The sequence below is a fragment of the Lissotriton vulgaris genome, chromosome 8 (genome assembly GCF_964263255.1).
Source record: "Lissotriton vulgaris chromosome 8, aLisVul1.2, whole genome shotgun sequence".
Lineage (NCBI taxonomy): Eukaryota > Metazoa > Chordata > Amphibia > Caudata > Salamandridae > Lissotriton > Lissotriton vulgaris.
This window is the reverse complement of record NC_141696.1, coordinates 1,511,312,366-1,511,339,811: the sequence shown is the minus strand read 5'-3', so window position 1 is coordinate 1,511,339,811 and position 27,446 is coordinate 1,511,312,366. Positions and strand designations below refer to the sequence as shown.

General features: G+C 46.0%; 1 protein-coding gene across 1 annotated transcript; it reads left to right on the top strand.

Annotated features, from left to right (window-relative positions):
- Positions 1 to 4,598: 4,598 nt before the first annotated feature.
- Positions 4,599 to 26,772, top strand: NDUFB4 (NADH:ubiquinone oxidoreductase subunit B4). Its single transcript, XM_086933544.1, has 3 exons — positions 4,599 to 4,908; positions 14,847 to 14,993; positions 26,619 to 26,772. The coding sequence occupies exons 1-3, from the start codon at positions 4,675 to 4,677 to the stop codon at positions 26,679 to 26,681; spliced, it is 444 nt and encodes a 147-aa protein (XP_086789670.1). The 5' UTR covers positions 4,599 to 4,674; the 3' UTR covers positions 26,682 to 26,772.
- Positions 26,773 to 27,446: the final 674 nt, after the last annotated feature.

Here is a 27,446-nt window from a genome sequence, read left to right as displayed (position 1 = left end):
TGGAAGTGGTGCAGATGAATCTATCTAGTCTGGTATGCAGGTTATGCAATGGGGAGAAGTATGAGTATTCATTGTGTGATGGGTGTAGCGAGCACCATACATCCGCCATGCCCCATCCCTGCAGCCACGTCTTAAAGGAGTCAGACAGTTTGTGTACCCCTGTCGCTTGGAGGGGAGGGTGTGATCTGTCCAGGTCCACATCTAATACCATGTTCCAGTCACCCCCCAATATCCAGGGAATGTCTACCCAGTCTGCCAAGGCCCGACCGACGGTTGTGAGGAATCTGTCCTGGTCGAAGTTTGGGGCGTAGATACTACCCAAAACCACCATTTTACCATCTAGTGTGCCCTTGACCAGCACGTACCGCCCTTGTTCGTCCACCCTCCTTTCTAGTTCCACAAAAGGGGTACCGTATCTCACCCATATCGTGGCTCTTCTGGAGAAGGCAGAGTATGTAGTGGAGAAGATGGTGCCTCTCCACTTTTTCCGTAATGTGTGTGCTTCAGCCTGTGTCAGGTGTGACTCCTGTAAGAACACAATGTGTGCTTGCTGTCGAATCAAAAAAGCATGTACTCTATTTCTCTTCTGTATCGCTCCTAACCCTCTCACATTCCAGGTAACCAGCCTGTATTTTCCTTTCGCATCAGCCATATCCAGATTCAGGTATTAGCATGAATAGTAGTTTACATTTCAGTGTGTACATCTTCATTACTAGCCAGGAGACGTTTCCCTCCCCTTCCCAACCCCTAACTCTGCAGGCGCAGCTTCGGAACCTTGCTGTGCCGAACATGGAACAGTAAAACATAACTAAACATTCTGTGTTGCATACGCTTCTGGGGGGTCGGCTAAGCTTGGGCCGTGTCCAAAGAGCCATACTCGTCTGTGCCACCGGCTCAACAGCGCCGCCGGGAGAGGAACATGTAATCACTTATTTCTGGTAGCCGTGTTTTTGGAGGGGGGGGGGCCCTTGGTGTCCTGTCTATACAGTGCTACATTCTTGTGCGATACAGGGGTGCAGGGAGCACGAGGTCTTTGTGTCAGAGACAGTAATTAGAGAGCTCGACTCGGTCACTACAAGTTACAGCATATCACCATGTAATCCCAGTCCTACACCCATCTAAGAGTCCCTCTCACCCACCAAAGTTCGGCTGTACCTTCAGGTTACATTAGAGAAAGGATACCAGTTTGACATGGGGTTCCACGTCCCATCCGTGTTAGGAGTCATTCTTGGGCATTGTCCAGAAGGTCATCCGCCGCTCTGGGTGTTACAGTTGGAAATAGAACCATACTGCTTTTCGAATCCGAATGTACTGTGCTGTCTTCAGTGTCCGTGGGTATTGTTTCATGTTCCTCCCTGAAGGAGCCCAACATCGCTATAGCATCTTCCTGTCCTTGTTTCTGTTGTTGGGCAGTAGGTTTTGTCCGCTTCGGTTCTGCGCTCCGTGCGCCTGGTTTGTCCTCCGCATGATTCAATCTCTTCTTGGAGCCGCTGGCCGTTGAGTCTTGGGTCGGTCCTGGTTCTCCTCAATGTCCATCACTTCCAGCCACTCTTCCACGTCCGTGGGACTTTCAAAGAAATGCGTTTTGTTGTCGTGGATCACCTTGAGACGTGCAGGGAACAACAGGGCATAACGAAGTTTGGCTCTCTGGAGTCTCTTTTTCACCTCGTAGTAGGAGGACCTCTGTTTCTGCACCATGTTGGTGTAATCCGGATATACTGAGATACGTTTGTTTTCGTACTCTATGAGGGATTTCATCCGGGCCTGTCTAAGCAGTGTGTCCCTGTCTCTGTAGTTGAGGATCTTTACAATCAGAGACCGTGGTAGCTGTCCCGGTCTCGGTCGGCCTGTGGGTATCCTGTGGGCTCTCTCCACACAGAAGAAAGGCGATAATCCTTCAGCAGCTACATTATCTCGGAACCATTGCTCCATGAATTCCGTCGCGTGGGGCCCCTCACTGCGCTCCGGAAGTCCAATGACGCGTATATTATTGCGCCGATTGCGGCCTTCTGCGTCCTCCACACGTTCTGTAAGAGTTTTCACCTGGTGTTGGATTTGGTGGATTGACGCAGTGTGTTCCGCCACCGTCGGGGTGAGATCCGTCAACGTCAGCCCCTGGTCTTTGACTTTGTCCGCCAGTTTGTTGTGGTCGGCTTTAAGCAATGAGAGGTTAGTGGTAAGTGACTTCATCGCGGCTCTAGAGTCTCTGATTTCTTTGAGGATTAGTTCCAGTTTGTACCCCCGTTGGTCTTCTGAGAGGGTAGACGTCAATGTTAGAGGCGTGGAACCTCCCAGGCCCGCGTCCTGAGTAGACCCCGCAGATGCTCCGTCCTTGCCATCCGCGTTCTTCGCCCCTTTCCGCACCATGATTGCAGGTCACTTTCGCCTTCCTTCACTTCTAAGGGGCGTCAGGGACTAGCGCGTAGGGTGACTGCCAGTTCCTGCCGTGTCCCGGGGGCAAGGCCGAGCGAGCGTGCACTCTTCCCCTATGTCAGCAATGGCGTCTGACTTCGCGCCTCTCGTTGTTCCTCATCCCAATCCCGCATCGTCGCTGGGTTGTGGCTTCCCGTCCAGGTCCTCACCCTTCCAGCGCAGTGCCGTCCCAGACCAGTGCTCTCTCCCTCGGTCACCACCTCCACCTCACCCCGGGTGGCTCCATTGGCTCTTCCTACTTCTCCAACCCGGTTCTGGCCGCCAGCACTCGCAGTGTCCCGCCTTCGCGCTCCTCCAGCGGCAGCAATGGCAGCGGGGGAGAGGGGGGGGCGATGGGTATCGGGGAACGGCAAATAGGGTCAGTGCATCTCTCTCCTTGATGTCCCGTGTGGCCCCCGCGCAGCGCTAGTCCTACCAGGCTCCAGTTCTAGGCGTCAGCGTGGTGCGGTCCCGGGACTCCAGTAGGTAGGGCCTTCGGCCATGTGGCAGTCTCCGTCTCCGAGCAGTCGTCCCCGGACTCCTCAGCTCTTACACCAGTGGTAGTGGGGGGAGAGGGGGTGGTCCCCGCTTGCACCTCCCGGGCTCTTCCGTTCGTTGGGCGTCGCACCAGCCACACACTGCAGGGCAGCCTCCGCCGCCGCGGCAGACAGCGCACCACGTCCCGGGCTCAGCCCGCACCCGAGGTCCCGGCTTTCAGTGGGGAGCAAGGCCGCAGACGCGAGCTCGCGGTCCGCCGGACATCCGCAGCCCCCAGAGCCTCCAAACCTCCGTCGAGTCAAGCTGGGCATTTCGGAAACAGAATCCCCCCTCCAGAGGCGCAGGACGGCCTCCTGTTACGGCGTTCAGGATTTTCTTTCCCCCGGCGGCACCGGAGCTGTAGCAGACTCCATCCGCCATGCTGGCTTGCTAGCCACGCCCCCAACAGCTGCTTCATCATAGCCGGAAAGCACACTACAACACCGACCTTTGTAAACAGATGTCCAAATCACCAATTCAGCTGTCATGATCTAAAAACCAGGAGGAAGACAGACACGTTTTTTGAAAAAGCACACTGACATATTAATTTCCATTGATGCACAGAGTATCTTTAACAGACTTCGAAATACAAACTTTTCCAAAACGCACGCCAGCCTCAAGCTACGAAATGACCTATCAAGATGCATTTACATAATACCTTTCAGCCGAGCGGCGCCGCACCAACATAAATTACAGCGTGAACGGCGGTGTTTAGCAGGGAGTCTATGGCATGAGAGAGAGACTGTTAGCAGCCGCTTCTGCTTACTTCCTGTTCCTCCGGACGTGATGGCACTCTAACAGCCGCACATCCGGATGGATTTATTCCCAGCCCCCTGGTGCCACGCCGGTCAGTGATTGAACGCTGCAGTGAGTGAGAGGGCAGCCCGGCCCCCTGCAGTGATGCTAAGTCTGAGAGCCGCGCTGGCGCCGCACCATGATTTGCGCATCTTGTTTCCAGAGCAACACTGACTTCTGGCAGAGTGCAGAGAGTCAGAGAGAAACATTGTAGCGCTCTCAGCCACAGAGCTGAGAGCAGTCTTGTTAACTGTTTGGAACCCGAAGCAGGCTCACCTCTCTCAGAGCAGCAGAGCGAGCCCGGGCACAGCCTGATGCCGCTGGTGGCACGCCTGGCTGCAGTTATGCGCGACAATGCATTCCAGTGTGGTGATGCGGATAGTCAGTGCAGCTGGACTGCATAGAGGAGTCTCCAGTCAGTGCCCTTCTTTCTGGGCTTTTGCTGCAGTTTTCAGATCTCCTTAGAGTTTTTGATTGGTCATATGGGTGTATTTCTGATATCTATGCGTTTCCCTTGTTACTCATAGTCGTTGAAATGTTACTCATAATTACGCTGAAATTATGAAAGTGTCACATCCAGCATTCTGAAATCTTCGTAGCTATGAAGTCTGTCGAGGAGGTAAGAGGGACGCAGTTAAAATGTCAGCCGCAGAGGTTCATGGCCGCGTTGTTTCTATGCCGAGATCTGCTTCTGCCCTGTCCCTATCAACCTTGTTTGTAAGCCCTGTTTCTGTTTCCATGGCCTATCAGATCTGCGTAGCGTACTGGAAAAACACGTAGCCTTGAGGAATGCTGTAAACGGCGTAAACTGAGCGCAGTGCGGAATTGAAAGTAGCGCAGTTGTCGTAGCAAAAGGGTTTGACTTTGCAAACCCGCTCGCGCCTCTGACGCATGCGCATATGCTACGAGAGGCTGGGGATTGACTGACGCATGCGCAGCCCTCAGCCGCTGTCAGGTTTGCCTGTCCCAGGTCACAGCGCCCGCAAGATGGCGACCTACAAGCCTGCGCCGTTGGCTTCTATGCCACCGACCCTGGACCCGGCGGAGTACTACGAGGTGACCCCAGAGCAGCGAAGGGCCCAGGAGGAGCGGCTGGCCCTCAGGGCCCAGATGAAGCGGCAGTACCAGCTGCAGTTGAACGACCCTCACCGCAGGCACCTGATTGTGAGTGCAGCATCCAGGGGTAGTGGTGTTAATCCCAGGTTCATGTGCTGCTGCCGGCCAGGATTTTTCCTTTTGAATTTTGCGACTTGTATTTCTGTTTTATAATGATATTAAGAAGACTACAAGTCCCAGAATTAAAAGAAAACCCACATTGGAGCAGTACATCATATATGGACGTGTGAATTTGGCAGGGTTACTTTATATGGACCCATTTTACACGTATTTGTAGAGCACAGCCAGAGCAGGGCGCATAATACTACCGTGGTGCAGCAAACCAATGTCCCAAAAACAGAACTCTTAAGTTTTCCGTCCAGTTCAGGTTTGATCCCATTATAAGAATGGCATTCAAGTACCAGCATGTAATACAGCCAGTGTAAGCTGGATAAACTTCCCTTCTTACTCTAGTATAAAGCAGTTCACTCGCTACTATAGGCCGTCACCAGTTACCAGCATTGCGAGCTTTCCTTATCCTGGAGTATCTTGAAGTTCTCGTATTAGATGCACCTAAAGAAGATCCCACATAGAGCCCTCAAAGCTCAGGTTGCCATCTCAGAGCGTTTGTTGGAGGGGCGAAGACATTTTGAGGTGCAGTGAATGACCTATATTGAGTCCAGAAGGGCGGTTGTGTGACCAATACACATAATATAGTGAGACCTCATCAGGAGTATTGTGTTGATTATTTGGGTGCCAAATCTGGATTGTGTGCAAGTGTAGAGGCCACATTTGGCGTATTTTGATGAATTATGTGAGCCACCTCTATTGTGTTGGGTCCAGGATTGGAGGTGCCAACTGCCATATTGTATCTTGTTCTGGTCGTCTCATGTGGTGGATTGTGTTTAGTTTTGTAAATGTAAATGTGTGTGTCTTGTAAAGCGCACTGCTAGCCGGAGGCGTCCTGGCGCTATAGACCGCTGGAGAACCCGTCCTGGCTTTCCCTGTGAGATGTTCCCTCCTGGGTATCTCCAAGGTGAAACCAGCCATCTCCAGCGTTTGTGGGGGGGCCGTTGTGGAGATGAGCCAAGCTAATGCCCAGAGTTACCGAGTGTGATCCCTGGTTAGAGTAGGCACCGAGGCGAGAATTATCGAGTCCGCTGACCCTGGTTCACGACCCTGCCGCGTCAGGGATTGAACCCTGGTTCGGGCGGTCCTCTGCTTCCGGGTCTGCCGCCTCTAACCAGTGAGCCACACCACTCCACTAAATCACGCCTATTGTGTAGTGTTCAGGATACCACACGTGGAATTCTGTGTTTAGTTATGAAGGCCACATATGAAGTGTGGTGACTTTTTACGGAGTTCACCTTCTAAGTCATCAATATGTATTTAAAAGAAAAAAGACCTGCAGATGTAGATTATTCTTTTATTCAACAAACTATGCGCAATCAGTGAGGCTACAGAAAGTGTCTTTAAACTATTGCTTGTTTATATATGCTTTATGTAATCAAACTACACAGCCAGACATCTGAAAAACATTGTGATAGTCATATTAAAGTACAGTACTAATTCAAATGGAATCCAGAGTCGAGAACAGTGTATGCAGACTGTAAACACATGAAAGGATAACTTTTATTTTAGGCACTCCCAAATCTCTTGCAGTTGCAGCAGAATAGGCTCGCTTTCACCTAGTGATCTGGCCTTATGCATAGAAAAACGAAGGACTTTGTTTAATTGCTTTTAAAGTGCTAATGCAAGCACGTGCTACTTAGCACTTATTTTAAGTAGCTAGCTGATTAGACTGGTGGCAAATATGAGCAGAAGAAGTTAAAGACAATGGGAGTGGAAGTGGGTTGGTTGCACTACCCGGGCTGAGAGAGTTGATGAAAAAGTTCATGAACAGCATGGGTTTTCCATAGACAGGCTGAACTCTGATGCAAGTCTCAAGTTCCAGAATTGTGATATAAATTGGGAAAAATGTTCAGCTCATTCATGCCCTGCATGTAGGTACCACTTACACATAGTCTGTACGATAGATGGTGTGTGTGTATTCTCTCTCTCTCCCCCCCCCCCCCTTTTTCAGGCTTAGCGCGACTCATACATTATGCGAAAAAAGAAGTAGGGAACTCCTGGTTAGTTCCCAGGTTTTGGGTGGAGAGCAGCTCCTTTATATGGAACACTCTACAACACCACACTACCTACACTCTAAATCTGCTCACCTCAAATGTCTGTTTTTCTAGCAGTGTTTTTAACCTGTTGGCTGCTCGTCATGAGCCACGGTGCTCGTGTGCACAGCGGGGGAATTAGCCCCGCGTGTGAGCGTTCTAACGGTCATGACGAGCTCAGCTAGTCATGGGCACACGAGCACCGTGGCTCGTCATGAGCATGGGAGGGGTTAAGTATAGGATTAGCATAGTGCTATCCATGCCGAGTTAGAAAAGTGACAAAGCCCTTTCTGATTAAACAATAGTCTTTAAGCATAGAATTAGTTAGTGTAGTGGCATCCACACCGAGCTGAAAAGTAAATTGCTGTCCACCTAAAACCTATGATCTGCCCACAGTTCCCTAATACCTTTTCTGCTTGTTTTATGCAGCACTCTCAGCCTGAAAGGGTATTGTTTTGACTTATATTGGATGTTCCCTTGTGTCTGGTCAAAGCCATGTCTCTCTGAGAAGCTCTGATAAGAGCTAAACACGTGTGTCAGTGACTGCTTTTGTTCATTCCACGTTGGCTTGTATACTTTACCAATTGAAAGCTGTAGTACTGTGCCTGGATTTGTAAAAGGCTTTTGCAATTTTGTAGCTCGACGTGGATGGCAGTAGCTAATCCTATCCTTAATACTTTGCTGTAAAAATGCCAAAGGACTTTGTCACTTCTCTAACTCGGCGTGGATGGCACTACGATAATCCTATGCTTGAAAACTGCTAGAAAAACAGACATTTGAGTTGAGCAACGTTAGAGGTCTGGTGATGTTGTATAGTCTTAAATATACAGGAGCTGCTCTTCACCTAAAACTTGGGAATTGCTCAGTATATATATAGATATAGTGCAAGGTGGTGCAAACTGCCGAAACACGTCGGAGCCTTTTGTAAAATGCAACTATTGAAACAGTCCAGCCGTGTCGGTGCCTGTGTGAATGCAGCAAAGCTCCACTCCAATTCACCCCAGTTAAAAACAATCTATCCCACTCCAATCCAAAACACTCTCCCCACTTAATTCTGCCCCCCTCCAGTCCACAACAACCTGCACCGCTCCAGTCTGGCCAGCTCCAATCTGCCCGCTCCAATCTAGTCTGCCCCGCTCCAATCCAAAATGGTGTACTGACTCTTTGACAAAGTTAGTAAGTCAGTCTTACTTAAAATGACATCGACTTTATATTGCTACTTTGCATTAAAAATACCTCAAATTTTCAGAAAAAACTGCTTATGACCTCCCATATTGCAATACTCATTACATGTTCTGTGACATAATTAATAACATCAGCGACAACTTAAGTGACTTCAGTGATGACAACATTATGCTTGGGGGAAAAGCGTTATTGTTACTTCAGTAAACTATAAAAGGTTGCTGCCTAGAGATCTCCAAGAGCACATAAGTGTAGTTCACAAGAGAAGAATTAAGGTAGGAGAGCAAAGATAGCTGAAGATTAGCAGGGCATGAGGTCAGCAGTCAGCCCAGCACTGACAGCACCAAAAGAAACCCATCACAAGAAGTAATCAGAGCATGAGAGCATGACGGGACTGGAGATTAAAGAGCATAGATTCTGCTGTCAGCATCAAACAGCAGCCGTATGGCGCAATGCCTGGTGATCTCGGAGAGCATAGAAGATGAAACTCCTTTGAAGGGAGTTCTACTGAGAGAAAAAAGACGGGGCTAATGGTTGAGAGCCAGGAATCAGCTGCCACAATGCCTCAGCATACATGCAAAGTGATATCATGGATCTCAAACAGGACCTAAAAAGGCAGAGTCTGGAATTAATAGACTGATGGTCTGTCATTGCATGCACCTTGGGCATCTAAATGAATCCAGAACATACATGCTGCCATAAGGAGAGCAAAGAAAGAACTGAAGACCATGAAGAGTACATAGGCAGCTGCGACAAATCAGCATGAGCAACCATAATTGCACCTAGGAAGACTTAGAGGAGGGCAGAGAGCAAAGAATGCAGGAAGGCAATTCTGCAGGGAGAGTAAAGGCAGAGTTGAAAACTAAATAAAGTCTATGGCCTATTGTCAGAGGTGAACAAGATTGTCGAAATGTTTTTATTTTTATAACTTTTTTTCTATAGTGCGGATATGATCCATCAGGGTATCAGAGCGCTTTACATTATGGGACGAACAAGATAATTAGGAGACAAAAGAAAACAGTCCACCAATACAAAAAAATATGCAAAACAAACAACTCAACAGGTTGAAAATGTTTGACCTCCATAGGAAGTCGGTAATAAAATGGTCATGGTCAGCAAAAGAGTCCTAGTCATCGATAAGTTTGTGAAAGCAACAGGAGTGATCTTAGGGCAAAAATGTGTCAATCAGTAGTGCTTTCACTTCTGTTTTTTCAGGAAGCAGTCAACGGAACGGAATCCAATGAATTTCTGGAGGCAGAAAGTTAAAAGTTTTTAGAGTGATACCCGAGAAGGCCCTGTTGCATTTTTTTTAAAGGAAAATCTATGGTTTCAGCACCAGGGAGCTGGTACTGCACGATGTTCTGATCCCACCCAATAGTTCTAGGTTTTGTGCCAAATACATAGGGGTATTGAAATGTAAGGCTTTATGCGTCATGCACACGATTTTTAGTTGAATTCTTTCCTCATAAGGGAGCCAATTCAATAATTTTAGGCCTGGGGAGATGTGCTTGTTTCTTTTTGTTCCAGTGATGAGTCTGGTAGCAGAGTTAAGGGAGGCCCTGAGAGGGGCCAGCTTATAACTAGGAAAGCCCGCAAGTGTAACATTTCCGTAGTCAAGTTTAGGCAATACGAGATCTCGGACCTCAGATTTAAAGTCGTCTTGGGGAAGGAAGGGTTTAAGCTTCCTTTCCTCACCTGATAATTCACTCCTTTGGCTGAGCTGATGTGATTCTGCATGTCCCGCTATTTGTCTATCATAATTCCTTAGGATCTCGCAGACTCTACAATGTGAGGAGAGCAGTTGAAGGCTGTTAGATGCTTCATCCATAGGCCGATCTTGAGATTGTGGTGTTGAGGAAGGGGGGGAGAGGGGTTTCAGGGTAATGAGGAAGAATTCCATTTTGGCGGCATTCCTTTTGAGGTGGTTGCAAGTAAGCCAGTTTTGAGTATTTTGTAGAATAATATTGAGGGACATGAGGTAATCTTGGGAGGTGATTTTTTCAGATACAGTTGAGTGTCATCTGCATACTGTGATAAAGTAGGTTAGAAGATGTCAAGGAGCCTGCTAGTGGTTTCAAGAATTGGTTGAAGGGAATGGGTGGGAGGGGAATCCTGTGGGACCCCGTGGTGATCGCAGTGGGCTTGGACAGGGATTGATTGGACTTGACTCTTTGGGTTCTGTTGTGGAGGAATGAGGTAATACAGGGAAGGACAGACCTTGATACATCCATCCTCCATTAAAATAGTTTTAGTAGGCGGTCGTGTTTGACAGTGTCGAACACAGACCAGAAGCCAAGTAGGATAAGGAGACACGATTCATTCTGGTACAGCATTTTTAAAACTTCATTCACTATGTGAGTGAGTGCGTATTCTGTGCTGAAACCTTGACGATAGCCATATTGGAATTGGTCAAGTTGGAAACTGTCTATGTGGTTGCAGAGTTGGATATGGACACATTTTTCAAGATGTTTCACTATAGTGGGAATGTTGGAGATTGTGCTGTAGTTATTGAGGTCTGAACAATCAGCCGTTCGTTTTTTCAAAATGAGGGTTACCTGTCCTGCTTTTAGGCAGTCAGGGTAGGTGCCTTAGCAGGGAGAGGAGTTTACGATCTTGCTCCATACAGGGAGAGTAGAGGATTTGACCTCATTGAAGACATTTGGCAGAAAAGGGTTGATAAAGTGATGATGGTTTTTAAGCTTTAAGCATGTTGTCAATGTTAATTTCGTTGAGGGGTGTGATAAGCGTGGCTCAAATCCACCCGAGTGATTTACTGCACTCACCTATAATTACCAAGTAAGAAGTCAGCCGGACAGTGGAGAAGAATAAACAGTGTTTTATTAGGCAACAAACTCCCATATGAGAGGGCCCTGTCCGACCTCACCCCTAGGAGTGCGCCGAGAGGACTGACTCATCTCATCACAGCAATACATTATAACATGGTACAGCAAAGTAAAACACGCCCATCCTGGAAAAGTACTGGACCCCGGAGAGGGTGAACAATTGCCTCACACCAGAGGCATCTACACCTGCAATAGCAACATTTGGTTATCTCTGCCCAAGGCCGCTGAGCTGGGCCTCAGCATCTCCTGCGCATGAGAACATTACTGATTAGGTTTTTGTTATTAGTTTCGGTCACAGTTAGCTAAGAAACAAAAACTGCTGCGTTCAGGGTTTTCCTATTCCTACGGGAGGGGGTAATGAGCGGGTGAGACTCGCACGCAGAGAGAAGCACCCCAAAATGGTGGCACACAAGCTAAGCTAAGAAAACTGAATAACATCACACGCATACATGAATAATAAGATGGAGAATATAAACGTAAATAAATAAATAAATACATCATTAGTTAGACACATTATGCTAACTCGTAAATGTAAGTGGGTGGTGCATCGGAAAATGAAACCTATCAGATGTGAATGTGTGTCAGGAGGCCTTATTTTGGGGGGGGAATACCCAGGGTGATCAACCAGATCAGCAGACAGTACAGGAGGCAGACTGATGTGTGATCTAGCCAGCCGCTCTTCCTCGCTCTCTGAAGGTGATGCTTGGGGAGCTCAGAAAGTGCATGTCATTAAACTCAATACAATCCAGTAAATAGCAAAACAGGGCCTGAGTTGCACAACCGTTCACACTTATAAATTTACAAGCACAAATTGCTGGATATTTGACTGCTAAGCTGTAAGAAACAAATTATATAGCAATCCTAAATCTATTTACTCCCACATATTACCCCACAGCGATATAATATTATGTGGGGAATAAATCCCACCCGGGGGTGACAGATCTGGGTATGTTCACTCTTGGCAATCTTTTAACTCAAGAAAACGCAATGGTTTGTGGCCATTCATAAATTTCTCACAATCTTTCTCACCCTAGAGATGTCCAGAGATTTACTGGTTGGATTAAAACCATTTAAGTTGGCTGGGGAATAGAAATCATCCAAACTTTTTGAGGGTTCCAGGGAAGAAGTTTCCCTCAGTGAGCACTTTACTCTGTCAGGGTACAGAAGACTTATTTTAGGAGGTGGAGGATTATGAAGCTCGGACACAGTATGACACTATAAGTAAAACTCAGTTATATCAATGTCTATTCTGTACTAACAGGTAAGTAATAACTAGTTTAGGTAAAATTAAAGATGTATACAAAAAAACAAAGTGTTAGCATCTTCTGGGGCTGAGATACGATTCCTAACATTATTATACATTGTTAGCTCCTGATAACATTGATGTTATGGCAGTGTTCCTATGGCGCTTGATCTTTGGAAGTGCTCTGGTCTTGCAAATGAGTCTTAAAGTTTGACAAGTGACATAAATGCAAAGAGACTGGTCCAAGCAATGTTCCTGGACTATACTTGGGTGCCAAGGCTGAAATAAAATGCCTCCCTAAAAATGATTCCTTACAATTACCCACTACCCAGATAATTAGGACCAGTGCATAATTGAGTGGCAACCAGCGCTAATTCTTTGGAACCAGCACTTATTTTTCCTCATCAGATATTTCTGGAGAACAAGGCATGGAATAACACACAAACGGGAAAGAAGAAGGAAGAGAAAGTTGAAAAAAGAATCCTAAAAAGAGAAAGGAGGAACCTGCAAGAGTGAGATAAAGGGGGAGGGAGTATCTGGTAGAGGGTTAAGGAGGCATGAAGTGGATTGAACACTATGCAGCCTTAATATTCAGCTCGCTAAACTTTAATGGCGCCGGCGGTGATCTTCTGAGCAGAGCTTTGGGCACCGGCACTTTTAAGACCCCACCTGACAATGGCTCTCGTGCTTTCCTGGTGGTAATGTCCTTGTGTCAGGCCACTACTCTTTGGCTAGTGACCCCGTTCTCATAGTTACTTGAGTCCAGCTAATAGTGCCAGACTCATCTGGTAGATCTGGCTTTTCATGGACCTGCTGGGACTAGTGAGACAGTTTGCCCAATGGTGCCCTTTTCTTTATGTAGCCTAGAAAATGTTGGTAGAAATCAATATTTTTCCAGTGGCATACTCGCCCATTTTACTGGTGACACCCAAGGAAGGCACTGGAACTAGGATCAAGGGGGACCTGGTCTTTAAGGGGGAGGGACCAGTCTAATATCAGCTGTCAATATCTCCGGAACTGGGTACACCAATCCTGCATTGTTAAAAATTCGTCTTTGAATATTTAATCAGGAAACAATTTTAAGATCTAATCGCAAAATGTATCTGAAAAAAGACCTTTTCCCGTCGGGATGCCACACTCTGGAACTCTCTTCCTGAAATGTGAAAGCTTTGTCAAACATGGTTTCCCTTTAAGAATGTGTTAAACACTCACTTGCTCTGAGAGGGAAAAGGAAACTGAAAAAAGTACTTGAAAGCCTGTGGGGGATATAGTGCTATGGAAATGGTTTGTTGGTTCTAGTAAGATGATTCAAATGGGTTTGAAATGTGAAGGTCCACAATATCCTGATACCTTTCTGTGGCTGAAGATGGGAAACATCATCTCTGTAGGTAGGGTTGGTGACGATACAGACTCTGCCTTCTCAATGTGTGCAGTTGAAGAAGCGCTCCTTAACCAAGATGGTGCTCTTGCACTAATGTGACGAGGAGTGGAGAGTATGGCCACGTGGTCAAGGACACATTCGCGATGGGAGGGCGGGACATAGATGCTTGGATGGGGCGTGGACACTTGTGAAGGGTAATACGAGGCCTGGGATTGTGAGACATTGCTGTTGAGACTTGGAAGATATAGTGCCAGGGACAATAGGAAAACGCAGTTTGGTTGTCAGACAGCAGAAATGGAAGACAGACGCTGGGATTAATAGACAGCATCCTCTTAAAGAATCAGTTCAGCCATTGGGGTTTGAATCTGTGGCCTTAAGGTTGCATATTGGTGACTGAAGCAGGGACATTCACCTACTGAGATGGACTCGCCATTCTTGCTTAGTAGAGCACACAGACCTTGAGTAAGGGACAGATGAGCAGCTTTATTCCTACTGCACCCCTCCATGCTTAAGTTGTCTTATCTAATATGTTAGGTACACGTACAGCTTACTGCCACTACTGCAATTCACCGACCCAAAAATTCTTAGGGTCATTGTAGAATTTAACAAATTAGCATATGCAACCAGTACTAGTAACGTGTGATAGTAATCCGGCCCACTGTCTAAGACCCACTTGCCACTTATAGGTTCAGTTCACTTGGAATATTAAGGTACTGCACACAGGTGTAAACCCCGGGTAAAATTCACCATTTATTCTTGATTTAAATGGCACGTGTGCCTAGGGGCACTGACAGATAACGACACATGTTTTTGATCGACATTTGGAAAGTGTTGTGAGATTTTCTTTGTAAAAATATAATAATAATAAAAAAAAAAATTTAATGTGTTAATTTGTACATAGATGCATGCGAGTTTGTTTGTCCCGATGTGGCATACACTTCGGTTAGGCTGCCAGAATGAAACCTATTGCCGTAATTGGAAGAGGTTACTATAATTGTGCGTTTCCAATATCCAAAGTTTATGTAAATCTGGTTCATTTTCTGCACTAAATCCGATTTCAGGGTTTGTTCATGTGCATATAATGTTGGCTTCTTAACATCTACAGACTGTGCATGTTTTTATGGTTTTTCAAACTGCAATGTATAGAACTCTACCTTTCTGTGTATGTTAAACCCAGAAATTTCATGTTGTAGGAGGATCCCGCTTTGACCCGTTGGACTCATGCCCGAACAGTGAATGTCTACCCAAACTTCAGGCCTACTCCAAAAACCTCCTTGCTTGGTTTAGTGTGGGGTGTCGGACCTCTTATATTCTGGTACTACCTTTTCAAAACAGATAGGGTAAGACTCTGGATGGGAACATCCCCCACATTTTGTAAGATTTAAGTAAATGTTAAGTAAAGTGTTTATTGTATGTTGGAGAACCATTTTCAAAAAATGTACATTCATGTACTCATGATATATATATCAAGCTGAAGCAGAATTTCGATTATGCCAGAGTATCTGGAGTAATTTCAGTATTTCTGCATTACTCTTTGATTCTAAAATTACCATTAAATACACAATTAATCCTGCTTGCGTTGAATAAACTTGAACAATGGACACTGTTTGACACGATTTCTTTGAATCGTGTCTTAAATAGTGTAAAATCAGGTTCCCCTCGGGACCCGCTTCCTATTTCTATACTGCAAAAAATTGACCCTTCTATTAGAGAGCAGATTAAGGAGCTACTTAATGCCTCCTTACGTGAGCCCTGATTCCTCTTGAATGGAAGCATGCGATGGTTCATCCATTGTTAAAGAAACCTAATGCCGACCCAGCCCAACTTTCCAACTTTCTACCCATTTCCCTGCTCCCAGTTTTCTCCAAGCTATTGGAGAAACATGTAAACTTGCAATTAACTTACTATGTGGAGTCCCATAAGCTCTTACACCCATCTCAATCGGGGTTTAGAGAAGGGTATTCCACAGAAACCATACTTTTGGGAGTGAATGAAATGTTGCGTAGCCATTTGGATGTTCGGGACACTGGGACGCTCATATTGTTCGACCTGAGCGCCGCATTTGATATGGTGTCCCATACTGTGCTCTTACAAAGACTTTGATCTATTGGTGTGACTGGAGTTGCCTTGGGATGGATAGCACATTTTCTGTCTGGTCGTACATTTCAGGTTTTCTCTTCTAAAGTAGTTTCCTAAGTTCATGCTTCCCCTTACGGGATGCCACAGGGCTTGGTTCTCAGCCATTTATTGTTTAACATTTATTATTAAACCATTGGCTGATATTGCTGAGGAGGCAGGGCTGTCAATTTTTTCCTATGCCGATGACACCCAAATAGTCTTCTCCCTTTCTGCTAAAGGAGCCTTCTGGCCCTCTTTTCTTCAAGTTGGATTGAGTAAAATCATGCAGTGGATGCAATTCAATTCACTTAAGCTTAATGGAGAGAAGACAGAGGTGCTCATCCTAGGGAAAAATAAAGAACTTTGGGGCCCCCAACACTGGCCTCCTGAATTGGGTGTTACCCCTCAGCCTACTAAACAAGCCCATAATTTGGGATTTGTGATAGATTATCATCTCTCGATGAGGCCTCAAGCCATAAAGGTGGCTGCAACATGTTTTTCCATTCTTAGATGGCTCAAAAAGATTTTATGGGTGCTGCCGGAGTCTACAAAAAGAACGGTAGTCCAGGCTTTGGTCACCTCTTGCCTGGACTATGGCAAAATCCTTTTTCTTAGAGCCAATAAGGAGGTGATTCATAAGTTACAAATGGTTCAAAATGCTGCTGCTCACCTGCTCTGCCAGATTCCCAAATTTACTTTCATTTCTAGTCCCTTTCGCGATCTCCACTGGTTGAGAGTGGAGAATCGCATTAAATTTAAGACCTTAACCTATATGCTGATCTCGTGAGAGGAGGACGGAGTCCATAGATCACAACTTCCAGCACCCCAAGAGGTGCGCACGCCACCAGTCTGCGCCGGGAGGCGCACAAAAGATGCGCAGGGCTCCCGCACCACAGGAGAGTGTTTTGTCCTTACCTGAAGTTGCTGCCAGTTGGTTCATTGCTGCCACCGCCGCCAGAGTCATTGGGGGAAACACGCTGGTCTCGCTGGTCTTGTGAGAGAAGGACGGAGGCCAGAGACCACAACTCCCTGCACCCCAAGCGGTGCTCACGCCACCAGTCAGTGCCGGGAGGTGCACAAAAGAGGCACAGGGCTCCCGCACCGCAGGACTCATGTGGGCGTACCCGGCCCGCGCCTGGGCAAAGCCCGGTCCAAGGGCGGGCCTATCTGCGCCTGTCCTAGACCGGATGAGGCTGGGCTGGGCCACCCCTCTTTGTGTCACACTTGGATGATCGACCGTGGGACAGTGAGAACTCAGCAGGCAACTCTAAGGTCAGTGCACTTACAATTGCACACTGCTTGCTTCTCCCTTGAAAGCCACTAAGAATCTTACGTACTGTTGAGGACTATTCCACAAGCAGCCATGGGCAAACCCCCCCCCACCCCCCCCCCCCCCCCCCCCCCCCCCAGCGAAAGGTCCCGTCACCCGGCAGAAAGTTCCATCTGCACCTTTAACCGCCCAACCGACCGCAATTGCTAAAATTCTCCAGCAGGCAATCGAAGCAGTGTCTAACGAAATAGAGCGCACCGAGAAACACCTCTCTTTGATACCGATTCTAGCCCTAAGTCCAATTCCATCGGAGTCGGGGACTTTGTCTTTATCTCTAACACCAAAAGTGATCCTAAACCCAGAGCCTCCATGTACACGAGCACAGACAGGAGCGAGTCCTGTCCCCAAGATCTCCCGGGGAGACGGTGAAAAGAAGAAAGGAGGAAACAGAAACCTGTCACACATAAGGGAGCAAAGCGGAACAAACAAGCTCCCGACATACCATCAAGCCAGTCTCTGGGGGACAAGACGCTTCGTCTGTCCCCATAGGGCCTGACATAATCGTGCAAAAGGGTGCAGCTCCCATTACCAGACTGTCCTCCCGCAAAGCCGGGATCCAGTTAACCCCCATCAGAGGCCTCTTCGTTGCCCCCTCTCGGAACCCGTAAACGGGCTAACGCCTATCACTCCAGGCCCACCTGATCAACAACAAGCCGGAAATAACAGAGGCCTATAAGAGGACCCCACCACATATAAAACCAAGGGAAATCCAACCTGTGCTACCACACATTTACTTGCCCCAGCCTCCACTCCCTATGTGATTGTATTAGCCGGAGTACCTGAGCTGGAAAGAGGCTTAGGGAAGACACATTCTGAACTTAAAAACAAATGTATTTATTGGTTAACTAAACACAGGCCTCTTCCTTATCAAGATCAAAGCGAAATCTTACTCGTAGGGTAAGCTGGCTGGGGTAGAGGCGAAAGTACATACCTGGGGATTGTGTTGGGATCAACTTCAGGCATACCCGGGCTGTCCAACACATCCTAAATTGGGGTTACTCTAGGGCGACTGGGGGTATCCTCTCCTTGCCCCTGGGATACTTCTATCTCCCCAGGCATAGCCCCACAACGAGGGCTGGGGGGCGAGTGACCAGAGTGGTCCCAGGCCGAAAATAGGCTGGGAACGTCCAATACCAATGATGTATAATATTCCAGTTGACAACCGCTTCAGCTCTTTACATTTGGTAGACTGACTAAACCCAACTGATCCCTTTAATAAATGGCCCAGTGATAAATATGAGGCTAGATTGGGATATATGCATCAGGGTGGCCTCTCGCATGAACATGGGAAGAAAATAAGTTTTGGAGCAGGTCAATGAGGGTAACATCCTAGATCATACTCCCACCCCACTTAGTAACTCAAACCAGGCTAATGAATCTAGTCATAGGGGAGGGGTAGGGCCCAAAATGCACACCGAGCTCCACTAGAGGAAAGCCTCACCCCCCAGGCCCGTCAGGTAACTCAGTAGAACCACCAAGCACTTGGATCTTATCCTGGAATATAGCAGGCCTCAACACAAAACTGGATTACCCAGATTGGGGGGCCTTCATAGACCAACATGAGTTATGGTTGTGCGCTTGTGATGCAATGCAAAACAGTTAGAGACCTCGTCCCTTGACATTCTGTGCTTCCTTTTCTCTTTTTATGAGGATTGCAATAATTGTCTACTCACGGCCAGTAAGTTATGGGCAATCCTCTCACACGGCGATTGCCTAACCTCACTTCTCCCCACTATACCGGAGAACTGCCGGGAATTTTAACTGTCTATTCGAGCCCTTGAGTGGCCTATCTACTAGTATTACAAGTGAGGGGGACTCGGTATGGTCAATTCCAGAACCCAAATTCCAACCAATACAGGCATGGACTCCCCATGTCCTACAAATGAATGCAGTTACACTTAGCCATTCACTAAGGGCCTGTAATGGTTGATTCCCATCCGATAGTCCCTGGAATTTTACTTTTATTAGACCTGGGCAGGCATCAATATTAGTCTCCACCTTGGTAGACGTCAGTCTCTGGCATAGGGTTATCGATCTTAAGGTTGTTCCCTGCCACTAGAGTGATCATAATCCTTTGGTCTAGAAATATCTCCTCCGTTTGCTGTAGACCTCCCAAGCCCATCCCCAAACCCTAACCCAAGCCTACTACTGGCTGAAGGAGGGAGGAGGGTACGCTGGGGGAAACTTGCTCAAACACCAGATAAAGTGGCCTCTCTATAAACAAACCGTCCCCTTTCTAGGAGCCGCGTTTCGACTATCTGCAACTAGCAGTTGTATAGCGTCCCAACTGACACTGGCAAAAAATCACCAGGATCTGTTCTCTGCACTAGCACGCTTTTTTTTTTTTTTTTTGCTATCGCAAAAGGCCCAGGCCTAATTTTAAAGCAAGGCACCCATGGCACAATAAGCATTGCAAGTTAACCAAGCAAGCCCTTCCTACTTCTATCAGAACAAACGATAGGCCACGAATTAAGGAAATTATGACAAAACAAACAGTAGGGGAGGGCTAGAGGGACATTTAAAGACCAATGCCTAAGTATTGTCCCCCGAAGGACTGAATTATACACAAAAAACTTAGGGGTCTGAGGGCTAAACCAGAAAAGTGTTTGCTAATGTAAGTCCTATGTCTAATGAGTACTATAGGAATACAAAAGAATAACAGACCAAATCGCCAACAAATGAAACACCTGTAATCGTGAGAAATCGCCAACAAATGAAACACCTGTAATCGTGAGAAATCGCCAACAAATGAAACACCTGTAATCGTGAGAAATCGCCAACAAATGAAACACCTGTAATCGTGAGGAATCGCCAAAAAAAGAAACACCTGTTATGAATTAAGGAAGCCAGGGATCAATATAAAAAAATTATAACTGGAGCAAAAACGAACTGCAAAAATGATAAATGGGAAGCAATAAAAACAGCACTGGATAACCACGACATGAGAACCTTCTGGAATTTAGTGAAGACAGGGAAATCTGAAGGCCAGTTGGCTGTAGGACCAAACCTAGGGGAAGAAGTTTGCAGAACTCATTTTAAATCTTTATAGTTGAGGTCCGCAGAGGAAGAGGGCAGGGTAGAATCAGTCACCTTAGATGTGAACCTCCCAAATTTAGATGCTCCTCTTTGTACGATGAAGGATATCACAGTGGCATTGGGCAATTTACTCCCAGCTAAAGCACCGGGGCTGGATAAGATACCTGGTGACCTATTTCGCTCCGAACCCACAGTTTGCGCACCCTACCCATGGTCGTTATTTAATGCCGTTCTACGAGGCACGGCGTTGCCCCTTATCTGGGCTGAAGCAGAAATTATCCCTATCTATGAAAAGGGCTCACCACTTAATCCAGAAAATTACGTCCCATGAGCCTCCTGGACTTCACTCAAAAAATCTTTGCTCGTGTACTTCTGGGAAGCTTGCAATCCTGGTTAGAAGAGCACAATGTATTGACACCTTTACAAGCAGGAATTAGGGCCAAGATCTCCAACATAGACCAGATCTTCAGACTACAACTCATCCATTGGAAAACTGTGGTACTAGAGGGTGGCAGCCTCTATCTCATATTTGTGGATCTTAAATCTGCTTTTGACCTGGTGCTGCAAGATCAGCTGTGGGGCATACTTCTCGATTTGGGAGTACCAGAATATCTGTGCCATCAGCTGAAATGCCTACACCAAGACAAGTACGCGAGAATAAGATATGGTGAACTTTCCGTCCCTTTCCCTGTAGAGAAAGGAGTGCGACAGAAATGTGTCTTGGCCTGACACTCTTCTCTCTTTTTAAACCATTTAATTGAAACTATGTTAGATGGGAAAGACATTGATGCATCGAGGCTGGCAAACCGCAAAATCCCAGCTCTTAAGTTTGCGGACAACATGCTGCTAATCTACAAATCACCCATGAGTATGCAGAGGGTCCTCAAGGTATTCAGCTCTTTCTGCATAAAGAGGGGACTGGAGATCAACCTCCAAAAAAACAAGTACATGGTTTTTAATGCTAACGCCACAAATTGCCCGCATCCCCGATTGGGTGGAAGGGCCCTAGAGCCAGTCTAAAATTGACTCACTCCACGGGGGGGCATCTTAAAAGTTGATAAAATTTGCACGCACAAAGTGATAGGTCCTGTAGCAGAAATCTACAAAACACAGGCCAGGAGAGTGTCATTGTATGGGGCAGAATTATGGGGCCATTGTTCATCAACTTCCCTAACTATGTCAGAGAACCTATTCCTCAGGCAACTGCTGGGCCTCCCTACGAGTACCCCATTAACACCGCTCAGGCTGGACTTAAGGATTGGCCCTATAGCAGATGTAGTCTCCGCTAGACCCCTCCTATACTGGCGACGCCTGTGGAGTACACCTGAACTAGCTGATTATAAAGAGGAGTTGAAGGATGTTATGAGCCTTCTAGGTGCAGGGAAACTCCCTTGGCTAGCTCATATCCGAATTCTTGCCAGGCATTAGGAAGGGCAAATATGTGGACGACACCAGAAGAAACCTGTCCCACAATCTCCAGAAAGGCACTACTTGACTCCCATATAGAACACAAACTGGCTTTACTATGGCAGGGGACTAAACCGAGCTGCTTGACCTTCAGGTTTCTGGATATCAAGCAGCAATGCAGGTTAAAATCGGCACTTGATCACATCCAACCCCTTATGGCAAAGAAACTTTTCTTCAATTCAGACATGGGGTGCTCCTGCTTCGAGCATTTACGCCCCTAAATTTGATTGTCCTGGGTGCGATCAAGCTGAGGAAACTGAATTGTATGTTCTTTTTTTTTTTTTTTTGCCCCGCCTATGGAAAGCCAAGGTCCGTGTGGCTGTTACAACTGTGCAGAAACATGGGGATCAGACACTACATAGAGGTGCACAGGCTTTTTAAGCAAGAAACCGATACACTTATTGTGTTCACCATTTCTCGGTTCTTACACTCAATGTGGTGCATTTGTAGAGCTATTTTAAAGAAAACCCTCTTAGGAAACTCCTAGCTGCTAGCAACCTTTACATATGCTGCTATGCCATGTTTGCACATATTCATTGTATGATTATTTCTACTGTAATTGCCCTCCCTCTAGGTTTTTTTAAAATTTTATAATACTATTCGTTTTAATGTGGATTTTTTTAACACAGCTACATAGATCTATCAGATAAAGTCAAAAGCTTTTTAACTACCGACAGGTGTTTTATTTACCAATTAATTGGTTAGTTGTTTAAATATGTGCTACTCTACCCCCTCCTGCACTCAAGGTAGAATCTACAAACTCTGTTGTACATTGCACCGTACCCAATCATATTACCGTGAGTTGCCATGAGGGAGCATACTCAAGAATGCACTAGAAAACTTTGCATAACTTAGAAATGTACTATTTTTTTTAATATAGAGCTAATGTACATAGTTTTTATGATGATATATTCTAATGTTTGCTCTTTTTACTCAATTGTATTGTCTTTTTTTGTATGTGCTTTTACGGCTTGTACGGTTGAAAGAAAGCTTTTTTTGACTGACTGTAATTGAATTGACTGACTGACTAAGAAATAGCGCTACATGCCGAATTACTCTTATGGTGTAATTCTGCGAAATTGCCCACCCTTATATATACATATTCTGTAACACACACAATCCATCACACAACATCAGTCTTTTCACATTGAGAGATGCAGCAGACATTTGAGACTAGATACTGCCACACGGTGGTGCTGTTGTTTCATTTAAACAGATGTCGATCTCATAAAAACCGCGACCAAAAAAACGATGGTTCTCACTTCTCTAAGATGCTGTAGTGTTCAGTTGTTACACAGTTTTGCGGCTCCGAGGGAGAAAGATGGTTGGCTCGTGTTTGTCTTCTTAAACCTGGAAAAAAGAAGCGAGGGATTTCTTATGAGGTCATATCCGTAAAGCAGTACATTAGAAATCTGGGAACACGTTGGAAAAGGGCTGTGGACCGCGAAGTGCTTTAAAGTTTAAGCATTCGACAAATTGCACCCAATGCATGAGCGCGGTGACCTGATATGAACTTATTATTTCAGTTTCAGCAGAGTTTGGGGTGCCCCATTTTCATGACATAACTAGAGTAATTGGTATTTAAAAATGCCGGGATATGCGCTGCTTGTTCAAGACAGTATTGTTACCAAGGTGGCTTGAATGTTCTGAGTGAAACTAAAGAACTGTGATATTGCACATGAACCAAAGGTAGTAGAACGCTGTGCTTGCCACGCTCGCCACTTGAGAGCTAAATCCAGACTGCCGGGTTCTCACTTTCTCCACTGGTCCAACCCCACTGCCTGGATATCTGCAGGTCAGAGAGATGAGGGAGCCACGCTGGCCATCATTGGTGCTTTACTAGGCTGGAGTCATTTCTCTCCAGTGCTCTGAGTCCAGCAGCAGAGAAACTGGCTTTGTGGAAACTTGATACTATGGCCGATATTTTTAGGATCCGCCGTGCCTCATAGGATTCCCATAGATGTTGAACGATAGAAGTGACAGCCCTGCTGCTCTCTGCGTGACCGAACCACAGTCTAGGGCTCCGTAACCGAGAGTAAACTTGGACTGACCCACAGCTCGGATTCTTCCCTGACGTAACAAGATTGTCTAAATTAACGTCACTGGGACCATCGAGCTGGAATATTGTTTTTATTGAGAGTATAGAGCGATATGTAAAGTTATTTGAATATTACATATACAAATTAAACCAATAATAAGACGATGGGGAGAGGTGTGGCGCCCTGGTCAGGGCGACTGATGCTGGAATCTGGGGATCACGGTTCGATCTCCGGGGCCGGCGGCAGATTAGCCCAGCGCCATGTGACTCTGGGCAATAGCTTGCTTAATCCTCCCGACGCTGGAGACCCTTACGGGTGTTCGCGCTTTACAAATGTGGATTATTATTATATTATGATGTAGAACTTCACTTTCTCAGGACCAGCCTTGATAGTGGGTACTTTTCAATCAGTTGTTTCTTTAATTCGGCCAGCCTTCAGCTTCTTCCTTGAGGGGTGGAGTGAAAGTCGCTTGCCATCTTCACTACTGTCTGGTGAACCTGTGTGTGTCCTCTGCTCCTTGATGGTTGTCTCTGCATTTATTGGGTCTAAACCTCCGTTTTATGGGAGCCCTCGGATGTAACTCTGCCCTGCCTAGCTACAATAGGAGGATAACCTGAAGATCGCATTGCTGTGTGAAGATATCCACCTCTCTGTGTGACCCACTTACAACATCCCATCCACCTCTCTGTGTGACCCACTTACAACATTCCATCCACCTCTGTGTGACCCACTTACAACATCCCATCCACCTCTCTGTGTGACCCACTTACAACATCCCATCCACCTCTCTGTGTGACCCACTTACAACATCCCATCCACCTCTCTGTGTGACCCACTTACAACATCCCATCCACCTCTCTGTGTGACCCACTTACAACATTCCATCCACCTCTGTGTGACCCACTTACAACATCCCATCCACCTCTCTGTGTGACCCACTTACAACATTCCATCCACCTCTCTGTGTGACCCACTTACAACATCCCATCCACCTCTCTGTGTGACCCACTTACAACATTCCATCCACCTCTCTGTGTGACCCACTTACAACATTCCATCCACCTCTGTGTGACCCACTTACAACATCCCATCCACCTCTGTGTGACCCACTTACAACATCCCATCCACCTCTCTGTGTGACCCACTTACAACATTCCATCCACCTCTCTGTGTGACCCACTTACAACATTCCATCCACCTCTCTGTGTGACCCACTTACAACATTCCATCCACCTCTGTGTGACCCACTTACAACATCCCATCCACCTCTCTGTGTGACCCACTTACAACATCCCATCCACCTCTCTGTGTGACCCACTTACAACATTCCATCCACCTCTCTGTGTGACCCACTTACAACATTCCATCCACCTCTCTGTGTGACCAATTACAACATCCCATCCACCTCTCTGTGTGACCCATTTACAACATCCCATCCACCTCTCTGTGTGACCCATTTACAACATCCCATCCACCTCTCTGTGTGACCCACTTACAACATTCCATCCACCTCTGTGTGACCCACTTACAACATCCCATCCACCTCTCTGTGTGACCCATTTACAACATCCCATCCACCTCTCTGTGTGACCCATTTACAACATCCCATCCACCTCTCTGTGTGACCCATTTACAACATCCCATCCACCTCTCTGTGTGACCCACTTGCAACATTCCATCCACCTCTGTGTGACCCACTTACAACATCCCATCCACCTCTCTGTGTGACCCACTTACAACATCCTATCCACCTCTCTGTGTGACCCACTTACAACATTCCATCCACCTCTCTGTGTGACCCACTTACAACATCCCATCCACCTCTGTGTGACTGCTTGTGTTCTCCGACAGCATGTGTCCCTGTATTTGTTATATGTGTGTGTAAATGCCACTCCATGAACATTACCTGGGTATCTGTGTTCATATGTGTGTTGTCTGTATCCACACATATACTACAACGTAGCACCAGTACAGCACACAGTGACTTAATTATTCTAAGTATACTGGCTTCGCTAATGTTTGATTCCTCTCTGATTTGGTTAAATTTGATTCATGGCTGAATACCTCAACCTTTGAGATGGAAATGTTTGAGTGATGGTGAATACATAGTCAACTAACCAAAGGATCTTCCCCAAGGCTGTGATGGATTTTCTTATTTTGTAGCACATTGATAAAGCTTGGTCTTGGGTTTGGATTTAGATTGAGTTTGTGAGGTTGAGTTATGCTTTTTCCCTTTTTTAAAGCAGTTGTGTTTGTGATGGAATTTGGAATTTCTACCTCCGAGACAGTTATTTCAAGTTTTCTATACAGTGTCTTACAGCCACTCAGATATAGGTTATGAGGGAGAGCGTGAATCACCCTAAAGAACCTGGGCTCAGAGCATGAAGAACAGTAAGAAAGGGGATCTCTACAGGGAAAGATTGAACCTTATGGTACTTGTAGTCCACACGAATGGACTTTATATTATTTGAACTTTCAACCAAAATGGTTTACAATTCCTACTTAATGTCATTAGTTATAGAAAGTACCTCGCCGAAGGTACACCAGTGCTACTTTGTGGGAGACCCTGAAAAAGCGAGATGGTAAATTTACTGGAATCGTTCAAAACCCTATTTATTTGCACATTAGACATGTATAGCAAAACATAGTTGTATATTATTACACGGTTCTTGTGTACTCATAACGGGGGTGACATCACAAAAATCAAGTGTCAATCATACACCCGAGGTAGTTAAATAGCAACACATCCATGGTGACCTCATGTGTTACTTTGCCGCTTGAGTGTATCCTTGGTGTGAATGAATCCTCGTATTTGCCATAGTTGATACTACAGCTCCTCCAAAAGGAGGTCTCTTCAGGGCGCTTTATTACCAGGTCCCAGAGTCACATTAAATTAGTGAGTTTGTATGAGTCCAGTCATTTTCTCAGTCTTTGCCACACATCCATTTAAACCCTTATTTTTCTTTTCTCCACAGGACAAGAGAGAAAAGCTTATCCAGGAAGGCAAGGTCGATCGGCGCTTCAACCTGTCCTATTGAATTGACTTTGCAGACTTGTCTTCCAATGAAACCTGTTGTATTTACTAGATCATTTAATTCTCCAATAAAATGGATATCACTATTTATGTTACATTGAGTCTGCTTTCATTTCCTCTGGAGCAGCTTCAGGTTAGCTACTCTCCCACTCTCACTACTCCCATTCTATTGATATATTTGTGGTTTTGTTATTCCTCTTTACAGCTATTAGGAGTACATGCATAAAAGGAATCGTATCAAATGAAAAAGCTCTGAGTAAACTTAAAGGAGCTTCTATTCTGTCTATAGTTTGAATTTTGTGAAGCACCAGAAATGTCTATTTTTATTGTCTCAAATATTATATTTTAAGAAGACAATTGTGTGACGTTGGCCTATTACTTTCTGGTGTTTAAAAAGACTGCACTCTATTACTAATGGTATGTAGTAATACAGTTCTTTACGCATCCTGATTATATTGCCACAAATACATGTAAAATATCAGAAATATCCCTCCTCTTGTATATGGGATTGTTTTTGTTTTTTTAAATAATGTGTGATGTGGGCAGCGCCCTGCAAATAAGTCACTCAATTCCTATCCACGTTAATTATTTGGTTGAAGTTCACATTTTCACTCCTACACAAGACATTGTAAGGTGCATTGAAGCCCTTTACCACAGCACCCCCTTGATGAGCAAAGAGGAATTGCAAGAAACGTATCTTGAAGGCAGCGTTGAATTTGCAAAAGTCCAGACCAATCCACGTCTGTTCAGTTGGGTTCCATACACTTAT